Source organism: Rhopilema esculentum, chromosome 11, assembly GCF_057945365.1.
Source record: "Rhopilema esculentum isolate cy_ngs chromosome 11, ASM5794536v1, whole genome shotgun sequence".
NCBI classification, from domain to species: Eukaryota; Metazoa; Cnidaria; class Scyphozoa; order Rhizostomeae; family Rhizostomatidae; genus Rhopilema; species Rhopilema esculentum.
This window is the reverse complement of record NC_142825.1, coordinates 15,951,088-15,968,925: the sequence shown is the minus strand read 5'-3', so window position 1 is coordinate 15,968,925 and position 17,838 is coordinate 15,951,088. Positions and strand designations below refer to the sequence as shown.

Here is a 17,838-nt window from a genome sequence, read left to right as displayed (position 1 = left end):
CAAGGTTTGTATCATGATCAGCTTGATCTTTTCCGCAGATAGTTATATTGTCAAGATAAGGAAACACTGCTTTTAAATTATTATTTTGAACAAATCTCATCATTTCTCTTTGGAAGCATGCCACGCCGTTAGTTACGCCGAAAGGGAGGCGAGTAAATTGATAAAGCCCATCCTTGGCTTAAAAGGCAGTGTAAAGTTTGTCTTCATCTTTCAAAGGTATCTGGTGGTAGCCACTTTCAAGGTCAATTGTACTGGAGACTCGGTACTGTGCGATTTTGTTGACTATATCATTGATTCTTGGTAACGGAAATGCGCCCAACTGTTTAAATCGATTGATCGTCTGAGAGTAGTCGATGGCTAGACGTTTTTTGTGGTTGTCATCTTTTGTAACTACAACTTGTGCGCGCCATGGAGACTGGCTAGGCTCTATGATGCCTTCTTTACGTAGTCTCTGCACTTCATCGATAATGAATATTAAATCTTCTTTACAGTAGCGTCTGGACTTTGTGGCAATAGCATGGCAATCAGATGTCAGACTTGTAAATGGTGAAGGTGGCTCAATATTTAGCATAGTAAAGCTACAAACGGACAAAGGAGGTTTTGTGCTACCATAGTTGAATGTGACACTGTCATGTTGAGATTAGAAATCGAGTCCCAGAATAAGATCCGAGCATAGTCCTGGCATGACCGACAGACGAAAATCCTTATATGTGTGTCCTTGGTAATTAAGTGTGATGAGGTTGTAGCCATTGAGACTGTGCTAGTTGAAGGACTGACAGGTATAGCAGCAACTTGCACTAAGCTTGGGTGTATGTAGCTCTCACTGCTCCCACTATCAAAGAGGGCTTGGACACTCCAGTCACAGTTCACAACCACTGTAGCAGTTGACTTTTGTAGTGTTTCAGGAGCTCCAACAGTAGCCAGGGTAGGTGACCATAGTGCAGCCGAAACTTGATCGGTCTTTACGGGTTTTCCTCTGCAGACTTTCGCAAAGTGTCCCTTTTTCTGATATTTATAACAGATAGAATCTCGAGCTGGGCACTTGGAACGTTAATGTTTAGCATTCCCACAGAAGAAGCACTTTGCATTAGTTGCAGCCAATGTTGGGGCTGTTTGTGTCAAGTCGGTCATGGATGCATGCTGAGTAGTTGTTTCGAAGAATGGAATTACTGCATTGAATAGCTGAGGAGTTGAATAGCTTTCTGAACTTCGCATCGCTGATTCCAAAGCTCGAGCTTGATCAAACATTGTCTTTAGATCCAGAGTTTTATTTCTAATAGTCTCTGACGAATTTGGTTTGAATTTAAGCCCGTAATGAATGCATCTCGAATGTATTCTTCGCAGTACTTTGCAGCATTGACAGATTGAAAGTTACATTCCTTGCTTAACACTTTGAGAGCCTGTAAATACTCATTTAGAGTTTCGCCAGCCTGCTGCCGTCGAGTTGCAAGTACGTGTCGGACGTAAATTTCGTTAGTTGGTTTTACGTAAATATTTTGAAGCGTTTCGATTGCTGATTCGTAGGTGGTACATTCTTCTATGTATTCATAAACTGTAGGTGACACAAAGTTCGTCAAAACTCCAAACTTGTCAATATCTGCTTCCCCTAACACAGCGAGAAAATTTTCGAAAGTTCGCTTCCAATGAATCCATGATTTCGTAGCTCCCGAGTCGCTCGGATCGGCGTTAAAACGTTCTGGTCGCAGTATTTTATCCATTAAATTTTGTTAAATAAATTGTAATGAGAGAGAAGTAAACTGAGTAAAAACAAAATCTGAGATAAGCACATTTGTGGCTTTATTCAACAAAATTAGTCTCAACTCAAATCAACGTAAACAAGGTAACATACACAAAAGGAACGAACTCAATAGAAAACGCAATAGCACGTATTCTATTGTAGTAAGGACAGGGGCGGATCGAGACATTCTCAACATTCTCAATTTAGAATGTCAGATTTTCCCAGTTTGATTATTCTAAATAAAATGCTAAAAGTAATGAATGAGCTCAGATTTAAGATTCAAGATAAGCATACATCTTTTTATTATGTATTTTAGGTATTTATTTCTACATAATCGTCGTATTTGCTATATTTTACTCCGTTTTGCCTTTGCGAAACATTTTTATATCTTCTCCGATGAAAAACCAAATTCTCCTTCATTGAACCTAGTACCCAGGAGAGTAGTAAGAGGCTGCGCCGCGTCCTGTATCTAGGCATGATTTTTTGAAAGTTTATCGACTGTTGCCATGCATTTTGAGAAGTTCCTTCGCATTTTTAGAAAGTTGTACGCAGTTTCTGTATGCGCACGCAGAGAATTTCAATTCATTTTTGTCACTTAGAAGAGGTCGACCTGAAAGATTTTAACGAGAGGAAAATTCGCCAGAATGATGTATTAAACCCATTCACTTTTAATAGGGTATATCTGGCATATGTTTAACATATATTTTATGAGGTCTTGCCTACGTCGCAGTTTGAGAATCTTGAGAAGTTAGTGGGCTGGTCCACAAAGTAGCTAAATTTGACAGGGAACACCAACTTCACGTGATCAAGAATCCAGACTACAGTGGCTGTGGCAGTGGCAGTGCCTGGTAATGATTTGTGTTTGTGCTTGATTAGAGAATAATTTCACAAGAACCCATTGCAAGTATGGATGTATTGGAAGAATTGAAACAGTTATTGACCGATTGTGCTTTGGATACCAGCGAGGAGTATTTTTTTTCGCTGACTAGGGAATGGTTACTTACAAGTCTGCCGGGAGGGCCTAGGCGCCAGAACCAGATCGTAACACACAACCTTCGACATTTATTGTGGCAAAAGAATTCTTTCATTTTGATGGCTGAATCTTGTTGAACGAGAAAGGGTCAGACTTTGAGGTACTGCTGAAAAATTTTATATAGGGGTTCATTTTGTGCTGCTGCTACTGGGCCTAGAGGCTCAGGTGGTAAATTCTGCAAAAAGTTTGTTTAGTTTGCAGACTGGCCCCTCTGGATGCTGGTAAAATACTTAATTTAACACCGATACCTTACCATTGTCTTTCTGTTTTTGTGTAATGTGATTTAAATGTAGAATTCACAAAAATTACACTGTTCTGAATTTAACTAGAACTAGAATATTCATTCAATGATTAAATGGTTGCCTATCTTTGTAATATAATGTTTATGGATACATTTTAGTTTGTTTGAATAGCTATTTAATTTGTTTTAAATAACATGTTATTTATTTGCAAGTTGATTTTCACTTTTGCTGTAATTTAATTTAAAGAACTAGCTGTAAAAAAGTTAAGAGAGATTTTAACAGTTAGAGAAGTCATTACTTTCTTACAGTCTTGTTACTGATATTGTTACCAAGCAGAATAGGATTTGTTGTCACAGCCTTTGGTGAAAAGTTTTATGCTATGGTGGGCTGTTGTGTTCTATTTTGAAACCATTTGACATGTTGCATCTTTGGAAATTTTGATGTGGTTAATCATATGAGCTACATGGGCCTATTGTCATACACTGCACTCTTGTTTTGGAGATGCATCTCCTTTTCTGTTTTATTGATACTAAGCCAATAACGAACAAGGTTTATTGAGAATGCAACACAGAAGTCAAAATCTTGAGATATATTTATTTGAGCAAGGTGGTACTAGGAACTGAAAATGCTGTCCAATAAAGTATGTTTTACATTAAGTTAGTACACACAGTAAAGGCAGATAGAATCTGTTTTTAATGGATGTTAAAATGCAGTATTTGGTATGATGTAATCTAGTATGGCAGGAGTTGGAGTAATGGAGTAGTCTTTCAACAAGAAAAATGATGAGAAATGCATTTGTTTGCTTATTTTAGCAAGCCTATTACCAGACTAAGTTTTGATGGAATTGTGGTTTGGATAAAAAGCTAATTTTGGTTAACATTCCTGTGGAAGGAAATATTATGAAGGCAAAAAATTATCATTTTCTTTGACAAAAGAAAGTGCATCTGAAAGCTAAGCAAAGGGAAGTTTAGTATAGAGTGTCAGGTCTCAGAAGATTCAAATTTAAATTTGATGGATCTTCTAAATAGACAGTCATCCCAAAGTAATTTTTCTTCCATGTATTTCCAAATGATGAACAACAAATCTGAAACAGATATACAGACTTTGACTTTGATGCAGAAATATTTTACTCTAAAGCAGTGCAATTATCATATGCCAAAAGATATGATGCATTTAAGAGAGTTAGCATCCAGAAAGAAGTTGACTAGCCTTAGCAGTCTACTTTTGTTGCTAGAAAAGGTTTTTGCCCATTTCTTTGTCCAAGTTTCTATGGCTTGTATACTCTGAAAGTGCCTGCATTTTTAGTAATTTCATTGGTCAACTTTCGTTAATAATTCTCTTCTATGATGAGTCTTGTGCCCTTAAATTTTTATCAATCATTTGGATGTCCACAAAACTACACTTCTTTCTATAAAATTCCACATGTTAAACCATTAGAAAACCAAGCACAATTTGCCACACACATTTTGTCTTGATCTTTGTGTTATTATTCCCTGCATTACCCAATTTTCAATTACTAGTGTTGCTATGCTTATTAAGTAATTCTTTAATGTTGCATCATTGTTGTTTTTTGGGCAATAATATGAGGGGGCAAGCCTATTTTTTTGATAAGATGACATCACATTTGTCCATTCTTTTTAGAATAAAAGACCTCTGTCTTCCCAAAATGTTGGGGAACAACTACCTCCCTTCATCTCCCCTGGGTGTCTGCCACTTCTTATTGTTTGTTTCTATTTCTCCTCTTAAAATTTCAATAATTTTAATCATTGCATCCATAAAAGACAGAAAACAATTTCTTGGGCGTTTCCGGAAAATGGGCGTGGTCGGTCGGTCATAATGGGTTTTGAGAATGTCAAATTTTTGTCTGGATCCGCCCCTGAGTAAGATAAAGAAAGGTTGAGGTCATTGTCTTTCACAACAGGGGGAAACTGTGAACCATATCATATGTGAATGTAGCAAATTAGCCCAGAAGGAATATAAGCGACACCACGACAACGTAGCACGGATAGTTCACTGGGAGATTTGCAATAAGTATGACCTCTATATGATATAGAGATTTAACAAAACTATTAGGAAAGTCCGTTACTATCATATAAAAATATATGTGGCGAATTATATACAGAGTTAGATTCACAAAATATATTGCAGAGGCTCGTGACAGCAACTATATAATTTCAGGCAATCATATTTCAATCAGGTAAATTTGCTATCCACCCCCCCCCCCCCCCCTTCCTCAACAAGGCCTGCCTCGCGACGGCCCTGGAGAGCGGCCACGACAATATCTATATCGCAAAAATCGGTCCCTTCAAAGAACAGCCCCCTAAAAAAAATTTGCATTTGCGCCCCTGGAGACACATTTGAACTGCCCCTGTAAACCAGATAAGAGAGGAACATACTTGCTGTGTTTTCTTGTTGCATTTGTGTCAAGATTGGATTTGAAGCCAACAGTTAGCTCTAAAGTGTAGGGGTAATTGTTGTTAGTCCTCAAGAGAAGATCAGGGCGAAGGTTTTCTTCATTTATGATTGATGGTGAAAGAAAACCAGGTATATCAGCGTAGATTGTAGATCCATTGACAGTTTTTAGTGACTTAGCTAGAAAGTTCAAGATAGAATTATGTCGCCAGGTGTATCGGCCTTGTTCCAGATATGTTTTCCAGCCAGCAACAACCTGAAGGAGGATTACTGGCAGAAAGCAGAAAGAAAAGTCAGAGGTTTGGCTCAAGTTCCATTTTTTCTGGTTTTTCTGTCTGGCCAGGCTATTGTTCAGGTACCTTATAGTGAAATTGAAAATATTTTGAGGCATGCTACTTTGCATCTTGGACCAAAGTTTGTTTATTTGTGGAAGATTCTGGTTAAAGAGATATGATAATGAAGATCCTCTGGAGGCTAGGATGTTTTGCAGACGATCTTTATACTCATGCTGGACAGCCTTTAATGATTCTTTTGTTTTTCTATATATATCATATTGTATATATATGCTACTGCTGGTATTTTTCCATAAAGAGCGAATGTTATCGCTTGGTGAAGATATCAATGCGTTGTGTAAAACTTTTTGACACTTTAGGAATTTGGTAGATGATAAAGTTAGGCTGAGTCCAAAATGGTTTTTAGAAAGAATAATGCTACTCAAGGTAGCACTTATTGGGAGGTCAATTTGATTTGATTTGATTTGATTTGATTTGATTTAATTCAAATTATACTACATTTCTAAAAGCTAGTTAGTTATATATATTATAAACAAATCAACTAAAGAATGCAACAACAATAATAACATTATTTAAAAGCCAAAATGAAGCAGAATTCTTAAGGAGGAGCCTTCAAAGTAGGTTAACTAAAGATATGAAGCCCCCCCCCCTTTTGTTTCAGTGATCTATATGTTCATTTCTAATTTTATCAAGTTGAATTAAATTAAATTACTTTATGGACCAAACAAGAAATTTTGCAAAGCTCACTGATTTTCAAACAGTTTCTAGAAGATATTTTTTCAAATATATTTGAATAAGAATTTATAGAGGTAGTTCTTATTTCTACAGGTAGATTGTTCCATAATTTTGCCCCCATATATCAAGTTGATTTCAAGCCGTACTGTAAAGTATTTGCCATAGTGAGGAAGAGGTCACCACGTGTTGATTGCCTTGTGCCGTGACAGTGAATAGATGTATTGGGGTTAGCTTATTGATAGATTCATGAACAAAATATAATAGTTTCAGTTTCAAGACATCTGAGATTCTAAGTAATTTTAAGTTTTTAATAATAGGAAGAGGATATAGCTCAAACAGCTCTTTTTTCTAATTTTAAATAATGGCTCAATATTTGAATCAAACGTTTGTCCCCAAACAATAATACCATATTGTAAGAAGGGCATAAACAAAACATTATAAATTGATATTAATGTAACTGTTGGGAGGAGGTTCCTAATCCTGAAAAGAATGCCACAGGTTCTTGCCAGTTTTTTTGAGAGTTCAGCAAGATGATATTTCCAACGAAGGTGTTCATCCAAGAGGAGTCCTAAGAATTTGATGTATTTTACCTTGGAAATGTGCTTTTTACCGATTTTGATTATAATGTCTAGTGGTAATGAAGCTGAGGAAGAATGAAAAATTATAAAGTTACTTTTACTTATATTCAAACAAAGTTTATTCGCATCAAGCCAATGTTTGACATATTTTAGTTCTTTGTTTACCTTCTTAGTGAGCTTTTCAAGTGTTTCTAATTCCAAGTAGATATTTGTGTCATCAGCAAAGAGGAAGATTTTAAATATTTTGAAACTCTTGGCAAATCGTTGATGTATAAAAGAAAGAGCAAGGGTCCTAGCACTGATCTTTGGGGCACACCATATGTAATCTTCAGTTGCTCTGAATTTCTACCATTAATTCAAACAAACTGTGCTCTATCTGTAAGATGCGATTTGAACCAGCCAAGTGCATTCCCTCTAATTCCATAGTGTTCGAGTTTGGAAAGCAAAATGTTATGTTTTACAGTATCAAAGGCCTTTTGTAAGTCAATAAATATACCACACCCATATTTTTTGTTGTCAAGGCTACTTTCAATAGCTTCAGTCATACTAATTAATGCATGATCAATCGAATGATTTTCTTGAAAGCCAAACTGTAAAGGATATATGATTTTATTATGAGTAACAAAAGAGTAGAGCCTTTTGTGCATACTTTTTCATAAAATTTACTAAAAATTGGCAACAAGGAGATCGGCCTATAGTTGGATCTAACTTCAGGGTCTCCCTTTTTAAAAAGAGGGACTACTTTAGCCAACTTTAATTTGCGTGGGAAAATTCCGTTAAGATAAGATTGATCTATGAACTCAGCAAGTGGATGAGAGATATGTTGTTGAAGAATTTTTATTAAATTTATTGGAACACTGTGAGGACCTACAGATTTTGAAGAGTCACAATTTGATATTATACCTTCAACTTCTAAATGAGTGACTGGAGAAAGAAACAAAGAATTTGCAATTCTATTATTTAGATATTTTAGGAGAGACTTTAGTGTTTTCGGGATGTTATGTTTTAGTTATGTTTTCTGACATTAACAAAGTATTCATTAAGTATATTCGACATTTGGGTAGGATCAGATATTGTGTTTCCATATTCATCTTTAATTTGAGAAATTTTTGACTGAACAGAGCCTTTATGTGAGATTATTGACTTAATTCCTTTCCAAATCTTCTTCATATTCCTACAATTTTTTGCAAAAAAGTCTTGAAAGTAGTTAATTTTACTTTTCTTCAGTTCACTTGCTAAGAGATTTCGAAATCTTTTTAAAGATTTGCATTGCTCTCTGAGCTATGTTTCTTTAACTTCCTTAGAGGTCGATCGCGAATTTTCACCATTTTTTGTAATCTGTTGTTAATCCAAGGTTTTTCCATAAGTTTTGATTCTTTTTTAGAGCATTTTTTAATAGGAACATGCTTCTCGACTAGTAAAGTAACGTCATTGAGAAATTGATCATAAACCTTATCAATATCAGAGACAGAGTTAAGATAGTTCAGATCAAGTCCGATGAAATCATTTATAAAATCTCTCTCATTAAAAGATGAATAAGCATGTTTTAAAATGTCGTCTTTATCTTTGGAGGTTTTTGCATTTTGTACTATTAGAACCTAAGGGAAATGATCCGATATATGTGTTTAAATTTTTCCACTTGTGATTTGAGCATTAGTTAAGCTTGTAAAAATATTATCAATGATTGTCGATGAAAGATTGGAAATTCTGGTTGGCTGATTTATGCAAGATAAAAAAAGTTATTTGAGAAGAAAGTATTAATGAAGTCAATCGTAGGCGTATGCGAGTCATAATTTAGTAGACTAACATTGAAATCACCATGATGAAAACTTCTTTATTAATTAATTTTGGCAAAACGAAATTAAGACGAGAAAGTAGCATGTTTATGTCAGAATTTGGGTGTCTGTTTACACAAGAGAATAAGAAATTATTTTTATTCTTATTTTAAACTTCAACCCATACAGTTTCAAAGCCATCACAACTTCAGCTTAGACCCTCACGAGTGCAAGAATTAAGAGATGTTTCAACATATAAACAAACACCTCCTTTTCAGCTCTTTGATACTGTATCATAAAGCTTATAGCCATTTATATCAACATTAGTAAGTATTTTGCTTTGTATAGAGTTCCAGGATTCAGATAATCCGATGATATCAAAAGATTGTTTAGCTTGAACACACAGAGTTATCAAATCATCGCAATGACGAGAGAGACTTATTTTGTTAGTAGGTAGGATTGAGTGTTGTTTAGTATTAGAACTCAAAGACGCCAGTTCAGAAACAGTTAAGTACCTTGAGTTGATAGTTTGAGTAAGTTACTCGTTAATATCGTATTCATTTAGATAAGGCAATCCCCTGACATCCGAATTCCATTGAAAATTTGGCAAATCCTCGATATATGTGGGCAATTCAAGACCTTCTGCTTCTAACATATAAATATAATTTAATTTAATTCTACAAGCAAAGGTTAATATTTAACACTACACAATTTTAAGTTACGAACCAACGAGAGAGAATGACATCCTAAGAAAAACTGTCATCCAAGCGGCAATTTTAGAATAACATTATGATCGGGGTTTGTTATGGATTGTTTACTATGCTTAGCCAATAATGTGGCCCTAAGTAACATTGGACGGTTAGCCCACCTTTTGCATTGAGGAAGTCTAATTGCTTAGGAAAACGTATAATCTAGAAGTATGAAATATAGCAATGGCAGGGTGTGCAACATACAGCTAACTTTTAATACTTTATTTATCTGTCTGTCAGAAATGATTATCTACCATTCTGTAAGAATTAATGAAAAGAGCCGGGCAGGATGCTGTTTCTATCACCTTTGGACAAGGGCCTTTTTTCGCTCGAGTGCTTGCAATTGAATAACAAATAATAAGCGAAATTTTAAACAAGTATGCCTAGAGCCATCTGATCAACCATATGCCTCAATTTATAATAAACAACAATTCAATCAATTTGACACAAAAGTTGTTTATCAAAAATTGTTTACATACGTAACACATTATTTCAATATGGTATTTCAAATAAATTGTTCTCAGTGATTGTTCCTATGCACTACATATAAATGCTTCAGTTGTGCATTTAAGGTCGCCTTTGCTCAATCAGCCCCAAGTTTCATGATACTGAGGATCAGCCTTCTCCGGAGGTATTCCTTTCCGAACATCCCCTTCATTTTACTTTCCTGAATCTTACCCCATTCCAAAATACCAATGTATTCATATCTATCTTCTCCTACATTAACCACAACTTCGTCTCCTAGCTTTACTTCCTGGGATTTTACAGGTTTTCCCCTTTTCATTTTTAACACTCCACACTTTAGAAAACCGAATTCCATTCCAATATTCTTACTTACTTAATAGACTGCTGAGACCATACTGAAATTGGCTGAAGATTCTGCACGATCAGATAAAACCGGTAACAACAGTGTGCTATTTCTGCGATTAAATCTAAAGTCCCGGCCAAACCAGCGCAACATTTCGTCCAACAAATCCCAACATTGTTGGCAACTTTTGGGCATTGTTGGACATTGTTGGAGGCAGGGCTGGCCAAAGCAAGCCAACATTTCATCCAACATTTGTCGATTTATCATCAACCATCCACTGGGCCTAACCTAATTTACTTATTGAGCATGGCGATGAGACTTGATTACAAACAAAACGATGAGGATATATTTGAAATTTTGTTCATGGCCATGAAGAGAGCAAAAGCATGGTTAAGCGATGCAAGAGTAGAAAATAGATAAAGATAAGAAACGAAAGGGGGTTATTTGAGAACTGAATCAAACAAAAGAACATTCTTTCATTGTTTTCTTTGTTTAACAGAAGTTGCCATGTTTCATAAAGCTGATATTTCCTTTGATGTTAAGTTTCTATCTTTTATAAGTCGCATTCGCAGCTTCCTAACCAAAACATAACAAATCAAATTGCGGCAGCCTTTCCTTATCGCGGTTGCGTGAGCGTGATTTTGCTGGACAGGGTGGCTAAACCATCCCAACATCGTCCAACATCACCCAACATTTTTCACCATATTCAAACTTCGTCCAACATCACCCAACATCATGCAACATCGTCCAGCATAGGTGGCCAAACCGCCCAAACATTTATACCCAACATTGTTGGGATTTGTTAGACCAAATGTTGCGCTGGTTTGGCTGAAGCTTAAATTGCAAGTATCTATCAACTGATTTTAAAATAATTGTTCAAATAGCAAGCGCTCACTATATGTGTTCAGGACTATTTTTGGACCTCGTTAAAGGACTGATGACCTGGAATCTGAACAAAATTATTATTCTTATTACTATTATTATTATTATTGTCAAAATTGTTTCTGTTGCTTTTTGTTGTGTCCACTATACTGCTGGCTAATGCCTAGGCAGATTATTTTTGTTGTTCTATTTTCTTTCATAAAAAGTTTTAACAATTTCACAGTTTTGGCTGAGTACCCATTTTTGACATTGTTTACCCATTACCAGCCTGGGTGACGATGGAGGGCAGTCGGGCCTAATGGTGCGTCTGTCTGAAGTTTAAAAATTCCACGTAATCCGTCGTAACTGCCGTCGTTAATGCTGTTATTCACTACATCAAGTTAATATTCATGATTGTCAAGCTAAAAAGAGCAATTAAATCAGCCATAAGAGGAGGAAAGATATTTTTTGTTGGAACCAAGTTCGACTCAAATTTTGATTGCGAGGAAATCTATGATGATATCAGGTTATTGAATGGAGACGAGTGGGGAGCTTTTCAGGACAGGGAACGAAAATTCAGAGCGCCTTTTGCTTCGAAAAGGACGAACCACGGAGACTTTATTTGTCGTGGAATTATTGGTGACTGGATTAAAGTTGCAAAGATATTATCGGGGATATTTTACCAAAACAACAAGTTCTTGGCCAAGAGGGTGAATGGGTCGCAGTGGAGCGTGAACTTTTTGAAATTTGTTTGCCGTGGTTTGCGACTGTTCCCAAGGGATGACAATTATTGCATAAATAACGCTATGGATAGAATTGAGTACATAAGTAAACAATTGAAATACATTAACAATACAATCATACCATTCTTTTCGTCAAAAAGAAGAGGGAATAACAATAGCGACGAAGTATCAAAGGAAAAGCTGACCTGTTTGTGGTTACAGCGAAGGAAGAAGGCGATAGCTGTAATAAGGAACAACGGCTATTGGCCTAACATCGAGAATGCTATAATTTCAGTGCAACGGAATGAGGATTATTACGCTCAGTCGAGCAAATGTGCTGATTCTAACGGCTTTGAAGGTGTTGTACCTCCATTCTTTGATCGTGAGGAGGCATTGGCATCTGTGAATTATGGTCATTTTTTCAGCTATGATGAGATTGAATCTACTGTGAAAGGCTGCCCCAGTGGGAAGAGTTGTGGTGCCGATGGGGTTACTTACGAGGACATGAAGGAAATGTTTAGCGAAAATGGGTATGTTTTTGTGAATATCTTGAACGTTGTGCTTGTAAATTTGCGAATACCAACATCATGGAAAAAGTCAATTGTTCAGCGAATCCCCAAGAAGAATTTTAGTATCAATGATTTGTCAACGCTTAGGGATGTATCTCTTTTACCCACTTGTTACAAGGTGTTTTCGAAAGCAATCTGTAAACGAATCACCCCACACATATCCAATGAGATTGCTTTTTGGCAGCGTGCCTTCCTGCCCGATCGTGACAGACAGGAATTGATTTTTAGTTTGAAAGCCGCAATGGATGATTTCAGACACTTAAGTACAAAGTTTTGTGCAGTTTTTGTGGATTTTGCGGATGCGTTTGGGAGCATTGAGCATAGTTTCCTTTTTGAAACTCTCCGGGAATTTGACATTCCTTTGATTTATTGTTGCTTGGTCGAAGATCTATACCGTTACTCTTCGTTTTCTGTGATTTGTGGGTTTGAATTGAGTAAAGAGTTCAATATAATCAGAGGAACAAAGACAGGTGACCCTTTGAGTGCACTTTTATTCATATTGGTGATTGACAGAGTATGCAAGCCTATGGTAAGAGAGGCTGTTATCAGGCACGGCATCGAAGATGAAAGAAGGATTAATCCATGTCCATTGCAAGCTTTTGCGGATGATGTTGTTGTTGTCAGTTATGACGTAACGATTATAAATGAGATGTTTGATATCGGACAAGTTGCCATGAAGATAGCAGGTTTAGAAGTGAAACCCAGTAAATGTGCAGTTATGTATGCAAGGAGGTCTGGGAATAACTGGTACAAAGGCAAGGCAGATAAAAAGCCAACTGTGTCAATTCAAGGAAATGTCATCGAAGTTTATCCCCGTGACAAGTCCTATAAGTATCTTGGAAAGTCTCTCTCACTTTCCGGCGAAGATGCTGTGCAAGTGTATGAAGTTATAGAAAGTTATAAAGATTTATTGGAAAAAATAACAAGCTGCAAATTGCCCCTTGCTCTAAAGGCTAGTGCTTTAAATAACTTGGCTCTCGCGAAGATTCTCCACCATTTTTACAATACAAGGTTTACAGAGGAGCAGTTGGAACTCATGGAAAAGTCCTTGGTGAAGGCAGTTCGAAATATGTACGATTTGTATGAAACAACAACACAGCTCATCATCTTCTTACCACGCGAGCACGGAGGGATTGGAGTTAAGCGTGTGTCAGATGTGTATAGGTCAACAAGGGTTGCATTTCTCATTAAGATGTTGAATCATCCCCAATTACAGTTCAAGAACATTGCACGTCAATCCCTTAATTTGGATATGGAAAAACGGAAAGTTGCTTCAACAGATAATGATATGAACTTCCTTGGGTTTGAGATTAGTGAAGACGGCTACCTGAATAGTCGTACCAAATTTGGGTGTCAATCAGATTGGCCAGATCTTCTGAGATATGCTAGAAAGCTAGATGTTTCCATTGAGTTCAGGCAAGGAAAGGCTGGAGTAATTATTAATGGTGAATTTTTTGATGAAGGTGCTCCACTTCAGAAGTTGCTATTCAAACAGACAGTTAATCGAGATTTGCAAAAAGCAAAGCAATTGTCAGTTCAAGGCCCCTTTCTCTGCATGACTGATGTTCAGTTGAAATCCTCCCATTCAATTTTTTACAACTGGAAAGTAAGTGATTTACTGGTGAAGTTTGCAATAAAAGCACGGTTGAGTCTACTTCCAACAAACTTCACAAAGCATGTATGGAATCGTGATAATGACCCTTCTTGCCCCTTTTGCCATCAGCACACGGAAAGTGTCGCACATCTGATGAATGGATGTAGAGAGTTTCACAACTTTTATAGTCGACGTCACAATCGAATTGCTGACAAAATATTTGAGGTGATCTCAGGAAGTATAAGTGGTTTCCAGTTTCATGCAAACAAACTTGCAGAATCAATAATAACGGAATATGGTGATGAATTACAGCGTATTACGCATCGTAAACCTGACATCATTATCATTGACAATCAGTCACGTAAATGCATTATCTTAGAGGTGACTATCTGCTACGATCTGTATTTTGAGCAAGCACTGAACACCAAAGAGAAACGGTATCAGCCGCTGTGCAGTCTGCTGCAGTCGTTAGGTTGGGAGGTGGATTTGAAAGTGCTTTGCTTTGGCTCACTTGGTTGCATCAAAAAGGATGTTTGGACTGTTATGAGATCATTGTCAGTAGATAAGTTGATTGTAAAGAGCACATTACAGTGGTGCTCGGTATCAAATTTGATAATGGCCAACTATATATGGAGACACAGGGTTAAGAAGTTATTCATGTGAATCTATTTTCTCTCGGCCCTTGCGTATGATCAGATACAATAAGTTCTATATTACATTTTCACATTGAATGACTTCTAAATCTTGTGTCTCACAGTTTATATGAAGTGATTATGTATGTGGTGGATAACACAAGCCTAGTAGACATACCTTTTATGTTAACTGAGCTTTTAGCTCGGACACTAGGGCAAATACGAATATTGTCAAAATTGTTTCTGTTGCTTTTTGTTGTGTCCACTATACTGCTGGCTAATGCCTAGGCAGATTATTTTTGTTGTTCTATTTTCTTTCATAAAAAGTTTTAACAATTTCACAGTTTTGGCTGAGTACCCATTTTTGACATTGTTCGATTACTAATTTTGCCTCCTTCTCTCCTTCACATAGTCTCTTGATATGACACTCCAATTGCTTGCTGTAACAGCCTAGAACGTTAAATACAACATTGATTTGATCTTTTTCGTATCCACGATTTAACCGTTCCAGTGACTTTCTCATTTCAGAATACTTGTCTTGTTTTTCTTTCTCTCTCTTGGCAATACATCCAGGTGCACATATAGTCCCCTCTATCAAACTGACCTTTTTTCCTACTTTGTCAATTATCAGCATATCAGGCTTAATGGCATTGTTGCTTGGTCTTTTGTCTAAGTGCATCGGTATGTCCCACATAATCTTAGCACGATCATTTTCGATGCTTGCAAGAGGTAATGCTTACTTGTACCATGGAACTCCACGATTATTTCCATCAAATTCAAACTTTGCTCGTATTAGATGATAAATAGGTCTTAACATTCTATCGTGTCGTGCCTTGTAGAGTGTTTGTGCTAATGCTGCACAGGAGCACAGCAAATGAACGACTGTTTCTTCTGCTTGCTTACATAGACTACATGTTGTATTTGCAGTTTCCATCTTTAACTTGTACTTTGAATACGCTTTGGTAGGTAGTAACTGTTGCTTTATTGATTCATTTGTCGATAAGACTATATCTGGGATGTTTTTCCAGCTTCGAAAAATGTTTCTACTGTTCTTTGATATTTCATCACTATCTAGTATTGAAACCGTGTAGAATCCTAACCAAGGTTGGTTTCTAACTCTTTCTTCATATAGTCTTTGAAGGATACTCCCTAGTCTGCGTTGGATCTGTATATAGTTGTTATCTTTTAACTCCACTCTTTCCTGTTCATAGCTTAATACAGACTTTTCCTCTAAAAGGCTCAAGTCAGCTTTGAAATGTTCCTTTGCGTACCTTGTTGCTTCAACAAAAATTGACTTGCAGTTCTTTTTGCTTTTGTAATGTTGGAACGAGCGTACCGGCTTTATTCTTGGATCTTTGCTTATGTTAATGTGATGTGCCACCTTAATTTTTGAGATCTTATAGGTATCCTCTACAGACTTGAAGCCCCTTCCACAACATTTCTGTGGCAAATAGAGCATTGCTATTGATTCTGAGATGTGTTTTCCTTTATGCATCTCGACTACCTTTCTGCTTTTCCTGTCAAGATTTTGAATATCTGCTATCAACCAATTACTTGTCCCCATGAAGTATTCTAATGTAGGCAAAGCAAAGACGATGCAAGCTGTCTGTTTTCTTGGTACTGACAAGGGTGATGACCATATAACATTCAATTTTCGTAGATACTCTTGTTCTGCTTGTTGGAACGTGAACTTGTCCAGCTGTTCGAAATTTTCATACTTTCCAAGGAATTTGTACTTGTCGCTAGATTCCATAACTGAGATGGAATCCTTTGCTCCTATTGGTAAATCTTCGCTCTTTGATACTTTCCCTCTAACTACATGCAAAGAAGCACACTTTTCCAGGCCCCAGGACATCCCAATATCTTCATACATTTCCTTAACTTTCTTTGTCACGACTGATATTTTGTTCTCTGACTTTGCATAGAGTTTTAAATCGTCAACAAATAATAGGTGTGTTATCTTCATTGTCCTGTCGTGCGTCAGTTGGTAACCCTCATATCCTCTAATCGTCCAAGCTATTGGGTAGACATAGCACAAAAAGCTTGACAACAAAGCTGTCTCCTTGCAGCATACCTCTCTTGACATTTATTGGCTCCAATTGTTCCTTTCCATTTACTGTATCGACGGTTATTGAGATTTTCCAGCCTTTCATTATGTTTTCTACAAACTTTATGATTCGTTTGTTTGTCTTATTCATTGATAACAACTTAAGAATCCAAGCGTGTGTCACGGAATCAAATGCTTTTCTTACATCAGTCCAAACCATTGATAAATTCTTTTTATTCATTTTTGCATCTTCTAGGATCATTTTGTCAATTAACATGTTGTCAGTGCATCCCATTACTCCAGGTCTACCTCCTCTCTGATCCATCTGTAGGGTCTTTAATGGTAGATATTCGCTTACGAGTGAAGTGATTGACTTGTACATCGTATTTAAGCAGGTGATGGGACGATGGTCAGGTGCTTTTGGCTGGAGCTTTTTTGGGTGTAGCCTACATCTTCCTTCAAGTAACCATGTGGGAATAGGTGTCTGCTTGTTAATCAGTTCAGTGACTGCTACCGATATACCTTCGTGTGTAGTTGTAAACGCTTTGAGCCAGTAATTCACTATTTTATCTTTACCGGGTGACGACCAGTTTTTTTTCGTTTTAAGCATATTCGTGAATTTCTCCTTTGTGATATTTACGATTTCATCATCATTGACTGCTGTTGACTGGCTAATGGCTTGTTCAACGTCTTTGATCCATTTTGCTTCCAGATTTACCTTCGATTCTTTGCTCCAAATTTTTGGCCAGTAGTCTTCAAAATCTTCTTTGGTAAGTGTTGTTTGGCTTCCGGTTTTGGCGCTTCTTGTCTTAAAACTCACATCATCTCAGTCATCGTTTTTCAGGATTTCTCTAAACGTGTTGTATACTTTTCTTTGGTCTGTGTCATATAGCCTGTTAATTTTGTTTCTCACGATTATTATTATTATTATTATTATTATTATTACTATTTTAAAACCTCTATTATCACAGATAAATTTGTTACCCCTGCTATTCCTGTTAAACGTGGAGTTCTTCAAGGTGATTGCCTAAGTCCCCTTCTATTTAACAT

The 17,838-nt window shown here is 36.7% G+C and overlaps 2 protein-coding genes across 2 annotated transcripts; both read right to left on the bottom strand.

The window, feature by feature from the left end:
* Window positions 1–1,253: 1,253 nt before the first annotated feature.
* On the bottom strand, window positions 1,254–1,718 carry LOC135693577 (uncharacterized). The gene has a single exon (XM_065212107.2). The coding sequence runs from the start codon at window positions 1,716–1,718 to the stop codon at window positions 1,254–1,256; it is 465 nt and encodes a 154-aa protein (XP_065068179.2).
* A 13,759-nt stretch (window positions 1,719–15,477) lies between these two features.
* LOC135693207 (uncharacterized) lies at window positions 15,478–16,707 on the bottom strand. Its single transcript, XM_065211606.2, has one exon. The coding sequence runs from the start codon at window positions 16,705–16,707 to the stop codon at window positions 15,478–15,480; it is 1,230 nt and encodes a 409-aa protein (XP_065067678.2).
* Between the last annotated feature and the right edge of the window lie 1,131 nt (window positions 16,708–17,838).